The 18,793-nt window shown below is 41.2% G+C and overlaps 1 protein-coding gene across 3 annotated transcripts in view; it reads left to right on the forward strand.

The window, feature by feature from the left end:
- The first annotated feature begins 7,042 nt into the window (after window positions 1-7,042).
- Window positions 7,043-18,793, forward strand: part of LOC309720901 (uncharacterized protein) — a 40,279-nt gene continuing 28,528 nt past the window's right edge. For 2 of the 3 annotated variants that reach the window (XM_082558137.1, XM_082558138.1), the window contains exons 1-2: window positions 7,043-7,790; window positions 8,535-9,600. In XM_082558137.1, the coding sequence (XP_082414263.1) occupies window positions 7,566-7,790; window positions 8,535-9,600 (1,291 nt within the window). In that variant the 5' untranslated portion in view covers window positions 7,043-7,565. Of the gene's footprint in view, window positions 7,791-8,534; window positions 9,612-18,793 lie in introns of all 3 variants that reach the window. The other variant, XR_014280588.1, reaches the window with a different exon arrangement.

Here is an 18,793-nt window from a genome sequence, read left to right on the forward strand (position 1 = left end):
CAAGCGGTGTTTGAGGAGCTTTAAACACGAATAGGCTTAGAACCTCGGTGTGGTTGCCGGAGAGTGTGAGTGACACGGGCTCTGAGACATGGGTTATATCAGGCAGCCGCTGCCCAGATAAGGCGGTGACATGTAAACGATGAGGTAGAGGGTCAGACCCAACCCCTAATTTTTCCGCGAGGGCTGAATCGATAAAGCTCTGTTCCGCGCCAGAGTCAATTAACGCCATCACAGAATGGGTTTTTGTGTGAACTGTTAACTTGGCCGGTAACATTAAGCGTGGAAGGGAGCTTTTACTAGACAGGTCGCCCACCAGTACTCCCTTAACTACGGGCGGGCGCCCCCTTTTGGTCGAGATGGACAGGTGGCAATGAAGTGGCCCTTACGGCCGCAGTACAGGCACTCACCAGAGACCATGCGTTGCTGACGTTCCACGGGTGTTAGCCGTGAGCGACCCAGCTGCATGGGCTGCTCGCCTTCCTCGCTTAGCTCGCCACTGTGGGCAGCACTGGGTTTAGCCCTCCATTCCCCCGCTGGTGGGCCCAAGAGCGCCCGTGGCTCCTGAAAGGCCCGCCCCCGGAGGTCTCTGCGAGCCTGAAGGCGATCATCTAACTTAATGCACAGAGTCATTAGAGAGTCAAGAGAGGCAGGCAGGTCATGCATTATCAGTTCGCCTTTTAATTCATCACAGATGTTATTAAGCAAGGCACTCTTTAGCGCCTCCTGCCCCCACCCCGTTTGCTCAGCCAAAACCCAGAAATTGACAGAATAATCCGACATCCTGCGTCTACCTTGTTTAAGATTTAACAGGCGTTGAGCGGCGGCGGCAGCCTCGGATCCTTTGTCAAAAACGCTCTTAAACTTAGACAAAAACTCGGGGTAGGAGATGTCGGGGTGGGATCGTAGCACTGCCTGGGCCCACTGTAGAGCGCGATCACGTAACAGTTGCACAAAGAAGGAAATCTTATCTCCATCGCCAGGGTACCAGTGAATTTGCTGACGAAAAAAATAAGTGAGTTGTGTGAGAAATCCTGCACACTTATCCAACTCACCATGAAACAGTTCAGGAGAGGGAGGCTGATGCCCGACGACCACAGGTGTAGTTTGGGCCGCGCTTGCGGGCTGAGACGCGCTCGCGCCCGGGATGGGTTCGTCTGCCGGAGAGGCTGGCGGGGGCGGAGAGTCAGTCAACGGGGTCCGCTGGGCGATAGCCAGAGACAAAGCGGCAACGTCTCCACTGAGCCGCATCAACATATGCTCGTGTCGCTGCAACAGCTCATCCAACGAGACCGGGGCTGGGGCGGGTGACGCCGAGCCTGCTGAGTCCATTGTGGCTGGACCGTTCTGTCACAACGGGACTGAACGGACTCACGCGCAGGCTCTAGGTCTTGAAAGCACAAGAGTCTTTATTATGATGCACCAGGTGATTATTTACAAAAGTGAGGGGAAAGCCGGGCTCCGGGGGTCCACACACGAACGGGAAAGACACGCACACTCTCCGTCCACTCCTCCTCACACTCCACTCACTCGGGTAACACAGGGGTAGGTCCAGGGAATCTGTACACAGAGACACGAATGGGTAGTTAGGTAAATCGCTATGAAACACTTCTGAAGTCATTGAGCTGGGGTTACACTGACGAGGGTCGGCAACGGTCCAGCGACGAGAAACACAGGGCTGCCGTCTTATAAAAGAGCTGGATCACTCGTGATGAGCCACAGGTGCGTGGGCCAAGGGCAGGAGCCCGCAGGTAAGCTCCGCCCAGGCAGAGGGAGGAGGGAAAGAGGGGAAAGGAGAGAGCAGGAAAAAATAAAAAAAGGAATACAAAACATATGTAGCCGTACTGAGCCGACCGGGTAGGCACAGGGACCCTGACAGCGATCTAATTCTGACTCCTCATCACCCTGTTTTTCAAGACGGCTCCTCTCTTTCCCAGTGGCGCAGTTGGTAATGACACGGGTCTGCAAGCCAAAGATCGTGGGTTCGATTCCACCTTGGTCAACATGTTTTTTTCCCTACAAATTAATACACTGTCACAGACCAGTAATTCATATTCATCATTTATTACAATTCTGCAAACTGTTATGATTTTACCAGCTTTTCTAATATGGACCTCACATTCTTAACACTCCATGGCACAAATACTCTTCCCTTTAGGCTCTGTGTATGTGTGTGTGTATCAATATTTCTCCCATTTTAAAGTATTACTCCTCTATAATTGTATTTCTGTTAAATCAAAGTACTTTTACTACATCTTAGTACTTCTGCTCAATCATAGTATTTCTGCTAAATCATAGTATTTCTGCTACTTTTTGGTACTTGTGCTAAATACAGTATTTCTGCTAAATCATACTATTTCTACTATATTATATTTTTCTTTCTAAATATAGCATTTCTGCTATATAATTGTATTTATGCTATGTTATAATATTTGTGCTAAACCAGAGTATTTGTGCTGAAACATAGTATTTCTGCCAAATGATAGTATTTCTGTCAAATTATAGTATTTGTGCTAAAACATAGTATTAATTTAAAATTACAATATTCATAGTTCATCACAGTGTCTCTGGTAAATCACAATATTTCTGCTAAGTTCTGCTATGCTATTGTATTTCTGCCAAGTATTATGTTTCCTCTAAGATATTGCAGTTCTGCTAAGTTATTACATTTTAGCAAACTTCTTTTGCTTCTGCAAAGTTTTTACAATTTCTGCAACTTTTCAGCTTTTTCAGCTAGTTTTTGCAGACAGCTTCAGCTTAAAGCATCCACACTGCATTTTCGCAGGAAATGCAAATTTTTCTAGTTTCAATTCAGTTTATTTGTATGGTGCCAACAAAATGAATGCCAAAGCACTTCACAGTGTAGGTTTAAGACCCTACAAAATATAACTAAGAAAACTCATCACTTGAGCATATGTTGTCTGTTGTGATATGGATATGACATAATATCGCAACCATCTGAGAAAATACATGGGTTAAATGGTTTAGTAAAAACAAGTGCTTCCTCAATCAAAATATGTTTTCAGTTCTTTTCAGTTTTTGATTTTGGAAATGTGTATTTCTGCAGAGGAAAATCAGACCTGAGTGGTGTAAAGCACATGAATTAGGAATTATATGTATATATATATATATATATATATATATATATATATATATATATATATATATATATATATATATATAGTCATGTATATAGTCATGTCGTAGATTTTGGAGCAAACAAGAAATTGATTAAAATGTTCTATTTTATTTTAGCAATCATCAACTTCATATCCAGGTTTCGTACGGGTGCTTGAAATGCTTGAAAAATCTTGGATTATAATATTGTAGTATTGGATTTCAGATTTGGTGCTTAAAACCTCTTGAAACTGTAACCGTATTTCATTCACTACAAATAACTATCTGATTGAATAGTTTTCTTATCAGATAGAGAAATAAAATGAGTCGCAAAGTCTAAAAGCAACATTCTCTGTCTGGGCTGCCTTGTACCTCTGCACGTCAGTCTGTTTCAATGTGTGACCCCCAGCGACTGTAGAAAATATGGACGACGCGACAGCTCCCCAAAAATGAAGCCAAAACGTCTCTATCGCCCCCTGGTGTCTGGCTGTAGTACAGGTCATAAACCCCGCCTCCTACATGTTAGCGGATGGGACAAGGGTCAGACTAAAATAAATTAATTCTCCTCAGATCATGTTTTTCCAAAGATTCTTCCTTTGTTATCAATAGTTCTCATCACGCTGATTTATGTCCAAGGGGTCTCGTTTCCCATAAGTTTGATTCTAATTTCTACCACGGTGATGTTAAATTGGGGTGTAACGTCATCATAGCAGCTTTGACTGGAGTCACGGAGAAACTTGCGTATCTCTGTTCGGGAATAGCAGATGGAGCGTAGGCTGTGAGAGGAGGGCTAGCGTTTACGTTACGAAAACACGACCGACTGTTTTAACCTGACAGCCTGAGGTGTTCTTCATAGTAGTGATGTGTCGGTCGCGAATGAAACTGAGCCGACTCTTTGAAGTGAACGACGCGAGCCCTGGGTTTCTTTCTTTCTCTCACCCTCTCTCTCGCACTTTTTTTCCGCTTCACTCCGCACGCGAGCCCTGTGCTTTGCGCTGATGAATCGCATTATTGGCTGGACTATGGGATAAGGCAACATCGTTCTAATCCCATACAGCAGCCAGTCACTTACTGACTAACACTGCAAAACAGAATTGTTAAAGTGTTAATGTTAATTTCAATTCAGGTTAGATTTTTTTTTTGTACGCAACGCAGTGTGCAATTGCGCACACCCGCAGCTTAGAGGGAACATTGGTTACAGTCATTAGGATTCACTAAATTTTTAGTTAATTTTCCACTGGTTTAGAAAGAATGCCTGCCCTCTTTTACGTTTCACGTCACACATCAAGTCCTAATAATCTATTGTTTAACAGGCGTTAAAATTACGCCATGTTAACAGAAACTAAGACAAAATGCAGAATCAATCAAACTACCTACACAGATTCAATAGCTTGCAGCACTATTTTGAGCGACAATAACTTGAAGTGAGCTTTTCAGTATGACTTCTCATACATATCTTTCACATTATTATGGAGGAATTGTGGCCTCCTCTTCTCATTGCTTCAGTTCATTGAGGTCCGCCAGGGTTTGTTTATGTACAACTCTCTTTAGGACCTGCCACAGCATTTCATTCGAATGAAATGCTGTGGCAGGTCAGCCTAACCCTAACCCTATGCTCTGAACTTTGACTGGGCCATTATAACAATTTGATTCTTTTCTTTTTCAGCTGTTCTGCTGCTGATTTGCTGCTGTGCTTGGGATCACTGGCCCACCTTTGACCTAACCTCTAGCTGTCAGACAGATGGCCTCACATGTGACTCTAGAACACTTCGGTCCACATTGTGGTCAATGAGTGGAAGGTGGCCAGGTTCTGAGGTTGTAATATAAGTCAAACCATCATCATCTTTTCATCATCATGTTTGACAGTTAGTATGAGCTGTTTGTGCTGATACGCTATGTTTGGTTTTAACTATATGTGATGCTATGCATTATGACCAAGCATCTCTACTTTGGTGGGCCCAAAAGAGATTGTTCAGTAAGTCTTTGGTTGTGTTTTGTTTAATTTCAGATGCAGTTTTGCAAATCTAAGCCATGTTGCCATGTTCTTTGAACCTTTTAAAAGTCATTCGGGATGCCTGGGCACTCTTTTGTCCAGAAACTAAAATTAAGAAATAATCTTTCACTGAAAAGGGCAGCACGGTGGCACGGTGGTTAGCACTGTTGCTGCACAGCAAGAAGGTCCTGAGTTCAATTCCACCATCAGGCCGGGGACTTTCTGTGTGGAGTTTGCATGTTCTCCCTGTGTTTGCGTGGGTTCTCTCCGGGTACTCCGGCTTCCTCCCACCGTCCAAAGACATGCAACTTGTGGGGATAGGTTAATTGGATAATCCAAATTGCCACTAGGTGTGAATGTGAGTGTGAATGGTTGTCTGTCCTTGTGTGTTAGCCCTGCGACAGACTGGCGACCTGTCCAGGGTGTACCCCGCCTCTCGCCCTATGACAGCTGGGATTGGCTCCCGCGACCCTGAAAAGGATAAGTGGTAGCAAATGGATCAATGGATGGATAAATGTCACCTGCTTTGTGGATAGGCTAAGTATAGAGCTATAATCTTTATGAAAGATGTTTAGTCAACAATAGAAAGTAGTAAATGAACACCATGCTCATGGAAAAAGAATATGGGGAAATTGAGTAGCAATGGATATAAAGATTTTTATATGAAAATAATATTTTTTTCAACTGTTTTGGGTGGAGAGTGCTTCCTTTCTTAATGAATAACTACTCCACATGCAAAAAATATCTAATCATAGTGTGACCCTTATGGTTATCCATAGGTATTATTTGCAAAAATGTAAAGGCAACACATGATTGGCTCATGTGCCCTTGGAACAAATGTATTAGTGAGATATTTTTTGTCCACTACAGCACCATCAGCAGTTGCACTGTGGGTCTTGTGGTTTACACTGTCAAAAAGTTCCCACAAATTGTCTGAGTGCATTGTTGTTGTTGCCACTTAAACTCGTAGTGATGCTGCTGACTCTTAAGCTCTGTCAGAGTTTGCAGTGTCATCAGGTTTTTTCTACACTCTCTCAATCAAACCTAGAAGCAGCGGTAAGCCATCTGTTGAAACTGGGGTGAAATACACCAAAACCTCAAAAAGCCATAGTCACGTGATATCTATAGTGCTTCCAACTTTTATTTTATCCATACTGTGATTTTTAAATGCCTGTCCATGAGTGCCTTTCATTCTTCTTATTCTTCTTAATAATAATAAATCAAAACAGCATCAATCTGTCACTATCAAACAGCTAATCTTTATTTCTGTTCCACGTCAGACTTTCACCTGTCTCAGCTGGGAGGCCTCAAGCAAAAACAAAACACCTAAAACATACCAGACCTCTCTACATGAGTGTATTTCTTCATAGATATAGTGTCACAGTAATCATGTGTAAATACATGCTGCTTCTGCATTTTAGTTTAATTTTTGTCAAATAAATAATGACATTGTGTAAAATATCGTGTTTTGTTATTCATCTGAGGTTAGATTAATTAATACACATGACACTATGTTTTATTATCTCCTGATATGTAATACCTTGGAAATGAAAGAGGGTGTGCGTTCTTTTTACTGTATTTATTTATATTAGATTATATTAGATTTTTTCTATTTTCCTTGGCCCTCTCCTGACCGGTTTTGGTATCATCTCATTTATAAAAATCCTGGAAATGCTCCTGGGAGTTGTATTTTTAGCTTACAATCTGGCAGTGACACTTTTTGGAAATGAGGATTGACTCTTCCCCTTTTAGTGATTGCTATCCTTAAGAAGAGAGGTCACGCTTCCATAAATATCAGAGCAAACCATGATCAGTGCTATCTGCCCTGATTATAAACGAACCTAAAAATAGAAGCAGCCCGTCACTTTGAACAATCAGAGTGCAGCACTGTTCACATCTAACTCCAGCAGATGGCGTAACAAACCAAGAGGCACAAGGAGAGAGCGAGTAAGCGAGTGATGGTAGAACGAGAGAGGCTCTCCACACTATCACACCTTATCATCCTGGCTCTTCGGCTATGCACCTGCAACCTCTCCTTGGAGCCCCCCTTCTTATCATCCTCCTCTTTTTTCCGCCCTCCGCCCGGCGGTCGGACTGAGGTAGTGCGCGCTCAGCAGCGGGAGTGCGCAAAGCGGTCGGCATGCACCTGGAGAGAAACCGCCCCGCCAAGCCGGCCAAGGGCTTAACCAGAGACGCAGCAGGATGCGGAACGATGCTCTAACGACAGTGATATAGCAGCAGAGCACCGGGTGGATATCAGAGCTGCAGCATGGGCGTGGGAAAGAGGCGCAATGACAGCGATGTGATTCCACAGATATAAGAAGGGTGGGTGGGGGGAACCCGAGTTACGTTTGGACCAGAGTTGTGCATTTGAAAGCTTCGATTTGGTTGCTCTAAAATTCATCAGACACAACACTTTGTTTTACCTCCCGGTCTACCTTCACCGGAGTTTAAAGGGATGGAGAAAAGCGCACAGCAGCAGTCCAAAAGCGCAGAGAGACCAGCAGAGGACATCTCCAAAATACCCGATGAGGAGCTGCTGAAGTGGGGTAAAGAGGAGCTGGTGAGGCGGCTGCGGAGGGCAGAAGCAGAAAAAAGGGGCGTCATCGTGGAGCACGGCAATCTGATGCGGGAGGTGAACCGGAGACTCCAACAACACCTGAACGAGATACGGAGTTTGAAGGTGAGGTCGGGTGGTGCTGATGAAGGGGATCCCGGGGAGCCAGGCTGTGCCAGGGCCCGTGTGGGGTTTCTTCCAATGTGTAGACTATGTGTAGACAGCCTACTGACTGAAACAAGTGTGGGCTCTGCATGAGAAGAAATACGGCCAGGTTACAGGGGTAGATTTAAGGTCAAATTTAGCTTTAAATAAGCAGATTAAACCTGTTGCTTCTCCATGCAGGAATTTGGAAACATTAATAAAAGGAAAATTGTACCTTGTACCTCTGTTTTATGGTTTATTATTATGTGCTAAACAACATATTAACTTAGAACAGGTTTTCTGAGAAACTATTTTGTAATGCATTTTTTTTTTTTAATTTTCTGCACTAAAAAATCAGTTAGTGGAGCTGGTAGACTAATACTGCCAATTATCATTGACTGAAGCTCCAGTTTCATTAGTGGTTACTTATTGGTTGCGTCCTTGACAAACCATTTTATCCTTTAACCAATAAAATGTTGAAGAATAGATAAAATTGTCCATCATTCTGCCCTGCCTCCCTAATAGTCCAGAAGCTAAAGACACACACACACACAGACACACACACAGAGACACACAGAGACACACACACACACACACACACACACGTAATCTTCTTCATCAAAGCTTCATTCATAGCAGGAATGACTATGTAATCTCTCTATGTGCTTCTGTGTGTGTGTGTGTGTGTGTGTGTGTGTGTGTGCGCGCGTGCTCTGTGTAAACCAGGACGTGAACCAGAAACTGCAGGAGGACAACCAGGAGCTGAGGGACCTGTGCTGCTTCCTGGATGACGACCGGCAGAAAGGGAAGCGGGTGTCGCGGGAATGGCAGCGATTGGGTCGCTACAGCGCTGGCCTGATGAGGAAGGAAGTGGCTATCTATTTGCAGAAGCTTAAGGAGCTGGAGCAGCGGCAGATGGAGGTGATCCGGGAGAACCTGGAGCTTAAGGAGGTGTGTCTCATGTTAGAAGAGGAGAGGGCCACAGTTGTGGCTGCAAGCACAGGGGGAAGTGGTGGTGGTCAGGGAGGGCCTGGCTGCAGGAGCTCCATTGACAGTCAAAGTAGCCTGTCTCAGCTGGGCGGTGGCATGCCTACACCAGGCCTGTTGCGGGATGTTGGCGATGGAAGCAGCACCTCCAGCGCAGGGAGCACAGACAGCCCAGATAACCCTCACCATAAACCCTCCCCTCTTGGCTCCAATTCAAGCCCTGGATCTGGCTCAAGATGCAGCTCTTCAGGACAAAAGAGAGATGTTTGTGAATTCAGCGGGAGGAGGCGCAGCTCCACCACGGAGTACCACACCTTTCCCCAGTCCTGCCGGCCCCGTGGAGGTTCCCTCACCAACCTAGAGCTTCACAGCTTTCGAGGACACAGCCCAGAGAAACACAGCAAGTCTCCTACCAGGCTACCTTGTGGCTCCCACTCCAAACCCTGCAGCTCTGACCTACTAGCACAGAAACAGCTACTGATGTCAGGACAGGCATCTCCAGGCAGTGACAAGGGCTCAGCTAAGTCCAGCCCAGATCTGAGTCAGCGACACCGGCAGGTAAACTCAGCAGGGGCTGGGAGTCCTGAAGCCAAGCAGGTAGCAATGGGCACACCTGAGCACCTGAGAAAAGGGCGGGTGATTGTGGGAAGTCCAGAGTCTATACGGCACCACTATCACTATCATCAGAGCCCAGGGGTGGAGCACAGCAAGGGGAAGTATAGTAGTGGCTCCCCTGGCAGGGATGGAAGTCACAGGAGACCAGCGGGTGAAGAGATTGCCCCCCACCACCAGAGTCTGTACAACGGTAGGCACATGGTAACTCTTATCTTGTATTTTTTCATTCATAAACCATTTTATGACACATAAATGAACACTTATACATTTATAGAGAGATGCACTAACATATTGTTTTATCTAACTAGAAAATGGTGGAAGCAAGTACTAATAATGACCAAATAGAGATATTTTTATCAATTACATGAGCCGTACATTCACAACAAGCATACAAACATTTGAATGTTTTCAACAATATACATTTATTGCATTTCTTTACTTAATGAGGATAAAGGGGGCGATGGCGCGATATGGCAGCCTCGCCTCTGTCAGTCTGCCCCAGGGCAGCTGTGGCTACAACTGTAGCTGCCTCCACCAGTGTGTGAATGCGAGAGTGAAAGAATAGTGGTATTGTAAAGCGCTTTGAGGGGTCCCGAAAAGCACTATATAAAAATGCAATCCATTATTATTATTAAACTGTTTACTGTTTGGAGTCCATGTTAGCGGTGTGCCTATTAAAGCAACAAGATAAAGAATAGAATAGAATAGAATAGAATTAAACTTTATTGTCATTGCACATGCACAGGTACAGGGCAACGAAATGCAGTTTGCATCCATGCAGAAGTTCTTCAGTGATATAGATATATTACAATATATATTAGCAATAATATAGATATGTAAAGGAACTACATAGCTGATATCAATGCTTTAGTATTTGTTTGCCATCATCTCAGTATATTATTTTTTAACGTATTCCTTCAGATTGTTAAAACCTAATAAGCATATAGAAGATTTGTTATGTAAATACACCTTAGTCTATTTGATCTAATGCTTTTTTTTACTTGACCATTTTAATAATTTTCAACCAGGCTTCTACTCCCATATTCCACCTTTCATTTATATTATTTGTGATTCAGATTCATTTTTGTATATCTTTACATATATTAAAAAGTTGAGCCTTTCAATGTAAGTTAAATGAAAAAATATTAACTTACGGCTTATTTGCCAGTGTTCTCTGGGAAGTTTGTATTTATAACAACAAGCTTTTAGTTGCTAATATAATTAAAAAACAGAAAGAAGCACATGTAATACTTTTATTAACAATAACTCAGTTGACCAAAAACTGATGCAATATCAAAACAGTTCAGGAAGTGGAGAATGGAAGTGAGAATTTGTAGAGATAAATTCTCATTATTTTATAATCTTTCAGTATAAAAGATTATACAAACTAATGGACTGCTCATGGACTTTCTATGCTGTGGTACTCCCAAACTCTTAAGTGTAAAGTCACAGTAATGGATGACCTTGGTTCAAGGAAACACAAGACTGAGTTAACTCATAGAAACTGCTGAGGACTTAGCTAGGTTTAGACGTGGCCTATGAGCTAGACCTACAATTATAGTCGCACATACATGTTTGGATGCACATGCGCACACAGTGACAACTGAAGGATGAGTAGACAGTATTTAGGCATGGAAACAAATAAAGAGAGTTTAACATGCATGTATATATAGTGTAGTATGCATGCAGGGACACAGGTAAGTGTGACTTTGTACCCATTCATTTTTATTAGCTCACATCTGACAGCTGCTCAGCTCTTCTGAAACGCTCACGTGGAATTTTTCCACATGCACACTGCACAGGCCCCTTCAATTTTTGACAGCAAAAGGACTCATGACATTCTTTGAAACAGCTGAGCGGATTTGAAATGCATTGGCTTGGCTTTTAAGCTTGACTTAATTTTGGCTTCCATTAAATATTCCAAAGTCCTCCCTTGTGACTCTTTGGTTTAGTTGTTTCTCTGTGTTTTTGAGTGTCGGCTTTGCATGTGAAAAACAGCATCGGCACAACAAGCTCACATCAACTAGGGTGGTCCAAAAAATCGATACTCACATATTAATTGATACTAAATTAAATCACTCAATTCATACAATATTACAGTGTTCACTTGCAACGATCGATATCTTCTAGCTGCACCGCTGCAGACAGACGGGCGTTCAGCTCCTCCCCTCACTAACAGTTGAAGTATTTAACATTCATGATATTGAACTACACTTTGGGATGATTTTTAGTGGTCAATAAATGTTTTCAAAACATTCATTTATAAATAGTTATAAAAAATGTTAACCTGGCTGGTGCACATGCACATTTAGCTCCTTAACTATTAGCAGTTACTCATTAGCCGCATTAGCCACCTGTTATAATTACGTAGCGGCTCGTGGACTTGAGTTGCAAATGGAATATTGAGCCATGGTTGTTGGCTGTGCAGAGCAGTGGGGGAACTGTTGCTGAACTGAGCAGAGTATCCAGAGAGTGGACGACTAATCCGAGCAAGCAGAATAAACTCGAGCAGAGCACCACAATCAGATGGTTTAAGGTCTGAAGAGCAAAGCTGAGGATGTTGAGAGCTGCAGACTGAGACGAAAAAGCGTAAATGGTAGATATGAGAGAGGCTACAGGCAGATGCAGACAAGATGATGAACTTTTTTTACTTTCACAATAATTTATTCAAATGTTTCTTATTTTGTTTTAAAATGCAGGAAGTGACTAGTTTAATCTTTCACAGTGAGCTTTAACTTTTCCATAATGCTCTTCTGCAGTCAATGAGTGGAGCATGATCTCCTCTGTAGTAGCAGCTTTGTATTCTAGAGTCACATATGAGGCCATCTGTCTGACAGCTTTGCCAAAGCTGGGACATGCAACAGAACAATGATCCCAAGGACACACCAGCAAATCACAATGCTCTAGTGTTGTCTGTCCAAAGGAATACTCTTGTGGTTTCTTCAGATGCAACTTTGCAAACCTTTGTGATGCTGCCATGTTCTCTTTAGAGAGAAAAGGCTTTCTCCTCAGTCTTTTTCTAATTGCACTGTCACGAACTTTAAGATTTACATACTATCTGAGGATTTTAGGGTCTGAGATGCAAGTCTCTGGATTTTTGGAATTTCAAGGAGTCTACTACAGTCTGACCTTCTTCTGGAAAGTATTAACACACACCTGAATACTCCAGATGATCAAACTGCCAAAACGATTTGACAGAGGGGTGTCACACTTGTTGATCAACTAATCAAATGCATTTGATCTGCAGCAACTGGCTCTATCTAATCTCTAAATTACTTTTTTACATGTCTGTACAACCCAGGCCATTTTCATGATTTTTCTAATTTCACAGGATTGTATGTTGTGAATTCTTGGGCTAGACTGTCAACACAAACTATGACTGTTTTATTCTAAAACATCTGAAGAAGAATATTGCCTCATATTACAGCATATCACTTGTGCTGTAAAAAACATAGAGTTCATGAATAAATCATGTATTTTTAGGCCATAACACAATCTTTGTTTATCTCCTGCCCAAACCTGCCTCCCTACATCCAAAATGAAATTAGGTTTTGACACACAGTAGGAGAACCAGAGGGAACTGCAGAGGCAAGTGAGGAAGTGGTTAGAACCATACTGAAGTGGCTCAGTCTTAAAATAGGTTCAGAAGACGGCGATCTTACACCAGAAATTGGCCACATTTTAAATCAGGGTAGACAGTTCAGATACCACCAAGTATATGAAATACAATGGCACATGTTTTTATAATTTTGTACATCACCGTAGTAGAATTTAAATCAAACAATCAAGATGTGACTTAAGTACAGTCTTTCAGCTTTATTTCTCAAGGTTGAACTAAACAACTGTTTCAAACAGACATCTCTTTTTATACACAGTTCTCACTGCCAGGATTAAAAGTTGTGATGGACAGGGCTTAGCAGCGACTGACCTTTCAAAATAAGAGGGAACATAACTAATTTGAAAATATGCATGAGGGCTATATAAATAAGGAAAGTGTGATTTGTCAAACGTACACGTGACACAGTGGGGAGTGACAAATCTTATCATGCTCTATGTCTGTCTGCTTGTGCAGTGGCTCGTTTACATAAAAAATGGCAAATGCTGTCTTAAAAATCCTCATATTCCCGGGAGATCCTTGTTTCTAGCCTTCAGTAATGAAGCTCATGGCTGCTGTAGGACATACTAGTTCAGCACTAATATAAGTAGAACAAAATGAAGTGTTCTTGATTTAATTTGTGTATTTTCAATCTGTTATTTTAAACAATAGTTAAAAAGTATGATGCACACTATCACTTTGCCATTGTAAGACAACATTAAAGGTTGCAGTTAGGTCTTTGTATTTAGCACTACATTACAAAGTGCACATGACCCTTCCTACTGAAACATGACTGTATAAATACTGTGTTGTGGTAGTCTAGCATCAGTAATGATTTCTACTGTGCTGAGTGGAAGTGCTCTATATTACAGCTGAGACCATGGGAAATAGCTTTGTACCTTAGGTGGACACAGGATGCCTGACTCAGCTATTACTAGGAAACAATAGTGGCTGGATGTACTGTACTGTAAACTGAGATGCTGCACAACTTTTCACACATCCTACTATGAAAGAGAACAAAGCATATGCTTTTGGTAGAATTTACAGTATAGAAAATCACAAGCTCCTCAGAAGTTTTCTGTCTATTAGCTCTCAGAGAGAATAGCAAGTAACAAAAAGATGCATAGACCTAAAAAAATAAATCGATCTGAAAAATGAGTCGGATGCTATGAAACCCGGTCTGGTTATAAATGGTTTAACTAAGAACACGGATGTCACCATAGCTGAAATTTTAGCTGCAGGAGACTAAATTCAGGAGGCAGGAACAGAAATGCTGATTTAGTTTATTAAGATTTAATTTGCTCCAAATTGAGACTTAATGAGTTTTTTGGCATTAAAATGAAGTTAAATGCTCTTTGTAGATATTCAGAGGGAAATGCTGTTGCAGGAAGAGTTGCAGGGAAGCTGAAGCTTAAAGTGAATGAATCTGGATTATACACACTATGGTGAAGAAATCAACAACACACTCTTCAATAAGCCAAACAAAGTATTATCTGACCAAATATGCAGCTGGCCTCATCCCAAAAAAGTCACAAAAATGGTGCCAAAATGACTTTCTGTTGCCTTTCGAGTCCAGCATTTTCATACATATACATGAAACACAGCGGTGGGGCAGAGGCATCTTGTTCTACCCATTTAAGAGACACAAGCTTTCAGCACACCTGTGATGTGTGTAAGTTTTTATGAGCTTTTAAATATGTTTAGGCCCTAAATAAGATATTTATTTGTGTAAATAATAAGATACAACAGGGCCTTCAAACTATCAGTGCTCAGGTGTTTATCTCTAAAAGCATATAAATAGTTTTTTTAATTACCCTCACTTTGGTTACCTACATACATTGATATATACATAATTCAATTCAATTCAATTTTATTTATATAGCGCCAAATCACAACATAAGTCGCCTCAAGGCGCTTCATAGATACAGAGAAAAACCCAACAATCATATGACCCCCTATGAGCAGCACTTTGGCAACAGTGGGAAGGAAAAACTCCCTTTTAACAGGAAGAAACCTCCGGCAGAACCAGGCTCAGGGAGGGGCGGGGCCATCTCCTGCGACCGGTTGGGGTGAGAGAAAGAAGACAGGATAAAAGACATGCTGTGGAAGAGAGACAGAGGTTAATAACAGATATGATTCAATGCAGAGAGGTCTGTTAACACAGTGAGCGAGAAAGGTGACTGGAAAGGAAAAACTCAATGCATCATGGGAATCCCCCGGCAGCCTACGTCTATTGCAGCATAACTAATGGAGGATTCAGGGTCACCTGGTCCAGCCCTAACTATATGCTTTAGCAAAAAGGAAAGTTTGAAGCCTAATCTTAAAAGTAGAGATAGTGTCTGTCTCCTGAATCCAAACTGGAAGCTGGTTCCACAGAAGAGGGGCCTGAAAACTGAAGGCTCTCCCTCCCATTCTACTTTTAAATACTCTAGGAACAACAAGTAGGCCTGCAGAGCGAGAGCGAAGTGCTCTAATAGGGTGATATGGTACTACAAGGTCATTAAGATAAGATGGGGCCTGATTATTTAAGACCTTGTATGTGAGGAGCAGGATTTTGAATTCAATTCTGGATTTAACAGGAAGCTAATGAAGGGAAGCCAAAACAGGAGAAATATGCTCTCTCTTTCTAGTCCCTGTCAGGACTCTTGCTGCAGCATTTTGGATTAGCTGAAGGCTTTTCAGCGAGTTTTTTGGACATCCTGATAATAATGAATTACAGTCGTCCAGCCTGGAAGTAATAAATGCATGAACTAGTTTTTCAGCGTCACTCTGAGACAGGATATTTCTAATTTTAGAGATGTTGCGCAAATGGAAGAACGCAGTCTTACATATTTGTTTAACACGTGCATTGAAGGACATGTCCTGGTCAAAAATGACTCCAAGGTTCCTCACAGCGTTACTGGAGGCCAAGGTAATGCCATCCAGAGGAAGAATCTGCTTAGATACCATATTTCTAAGCTTTTCAGGGCCGAGTACAATAACCTCAGTTTGATCTGAATTAAGAAGCAGAAAGTTAGCGGCCATCCAGGTCTTTATGTCTTTAAGACATTCCTGCAGTTTAACTAATTGGTGTGTGTTATCTGTACGTATATATATATATATATATATATATATATATACATATATATATATAAATTAATAACCGATGCTATGCTAACTAAATAATTCTTTACAAATATTTCAGTCACTACAGACTGTTGGCTGCACCTGCACTTGCTGCCCATTCTACCTCAAGTGGTATGATAGAAGAACATCCAGAGTTTTAGCTCCTTGTGACATCCAAGTGTTGTTGCTGCACTACAAATTGGATATGTTTGGACTTATTTAGTATTAGTAGAAATAATTCATTGGTTATTTTATAAAAGAATTATTATTCATTCTACTTTTTTTTCTTTGATTGGTTCATGAAATGATCACTGCAACGTTCTTATCCTCTTATTCTTTAAGATCATCTATCTCTTCTACTGCTCATTCATTCTGCTTCTGCTTCCTTTGTGCTGTCTCCTTTCTGTCTACTTCATGCCTTTGGACTATAGCAGTTGGATAATACAAATTCTTAACTGAAGCTCTTCACTTCTTGTTGCAAACTTACACACAGCCAGTCTAAATCTTCATTAAGCAGGTTCCATCAAGGGCCAGCACCTTTACAAATTGAGGTCATTAACATCAATATGCTCTCTGCTCTCCAGTCTTGGTGCACTAAATAATTGACTAGGCGCTATGTAATTTTCACCCTTTATAGTAGCACTGCTATGCTGGTATCAGTATATGGTGTCTATGTAATGTGACCCTCAGGCTGTCTACTGGGACTGTAATTGAGGTATGTCAATTGTAGAGATATACACATTAAATGATATTAGATACAGTACTTTATCATGACAAATGACACTGAATGAACTGTAAAAAAAAAAAAAAAAATTACACATAACATATAATGTAATTGCAATGAGGTATTTCTGTAGTCTATTGATACTAGATAGTGGAAAAGGGGTGGGATTAAATAAGCTTATGCTTCTTCCTGCTCCTTTTAGAACAAGAACGTTATTTGGAGTTGTGGTTGCTCGTTTTCCTTTTGTTTTTCTTTGTTCATTTGTCTCTTTTAATTCTATTTTGTTGTACTTTTTCAACATGTTCAAAATAAAGATTCAATCAACCAATCAACCATAACTGGGTATAAATATACTCAAGTTTAAAGTTCGTCATATATTTTAATGCCATTTAAAGATATGTTATTTGCAACTATTCACTGATAGTGATTTTATTTTCGTTCATACTGCATGGGTAGAAGATGCCATGATACAATTTTAAATTTAATCATATAAAATCAGATGTGGGCTGTAGCAGTTATGGCATCTTTATTAAGGTAGGACAGTGAGCTTTTAGCACCTATTACACTATTTCAAAGGGGGAAAAAAGAGCTGTGCTTCAGTAAATATTCATTGTTATTCTGAGGGATATACAGTGCATCTAGAAAGTATTGACAGTGCTTGGCATGTTCCACATTTAGTCATGTTTACATCACAATATTTTATTCATGACATAAATCATGAAAAAAAAATCTGTTGCATTTGTGATATCGCTGTGGTTTTTTTTATGTCATACGGTACGGGAGGAAATTTCTGGGAATTATGCACGGATTGCATTCTGCAGCTAAACAATCAACTGTGCAATGTTCAAATTTATTCATGGCCGCACCAAAAAGAAAACAGAAAATGAGAAAAAAAGCATGTTGGCAATGCTTCAGATAGAAAAAAATATATTTTGGTATTACCTGCCTTTCTAGGAACATGTTTTTGACACAGTTTGTATGGTGCTTTGATTTCTTGGCAGACCTTAAGTAGTAAAATATCTCCACACTACCGACTTCCTTAGACCCATCTTTTCAGCAAATAAGGATCCTTGTCTTATGAGCCTTGGGCTGCATCCATTGGGTTGTTAAATTTTCATTAAGGTTTTTTGTTGTTATTTTGTCTTTTATCTTGCCCATGCTCCTAGCAAGCTCAATGGCACAGATGCAGCAGCCCAAACATGTGTTGTTCCAACCACATGATTGATTTAGCGTGACACAATTCTCATTGTCAGTGGTTTTTTGTCTTATCAGTCAAAACGTGGATGGAATGAGTTCTATCGACTTTACAATGACAACAGAAAAGTTATTTTAGCATAACTAGCTTTATCATTTCATTGATTAGTCCTAGATATAAAGGGCTGTTACAGTTCTTCTAAAGGGGGAAAATATATGTTAGTAAAATTGCAATCACCAATTATTAGTATTAGTATTTTTGTCTAGGAAATGATAAAATGTACATCCAGCATCCACAGCTCTATTTTGGCCCCTGGTTTATTGCACAGGATTTAAATCTGTTATCTCCTTCTGCTATCTCCTGAGCGAGCTTGTTATTATTGTGAAATCCAATAGTGCTATTTTTCTCAGTTCTGACAAAGCTCTTCTGGAGCTAGTGGGACCATACAATTGTTTTTTCTGGAGTATGAGGCATGATCAAAAAGCTCTAAGAATTACCTAGAAAAAATCTTACCTGATTTTATTTGGCCAATATCCTGTTCCCATTCTTCCCAGGCTTGTCCAGACAGCTGGACAAGTAACAGCTTTTTCAGATTGCTCCCTGGTCCCATTTTGATCCCTTACACTGTGCCCTCCACAGCTTTGACATGGTCAGCAAACTTTTGCAGGGAGCAAACACCAAATTCTCTTTCCAGCTGACCCAAATGGCCCAAGAGTCTCACTTTTCCAAACCTGAAGGCAGTACCTCACTTTGAGGATGAGCAA

This window comes from Aulonocara stuartgranti (assembly GCF_965226115.1).
Source record: "Aulonocara stuartgranti genome assembly, chromosome: 13".
NCBI lineage: Eukaryota > Metazoa > Chordata > Actinopteri > Cichliformes > Cichlidae > Aulonocara > Aulonocara stuartgranti.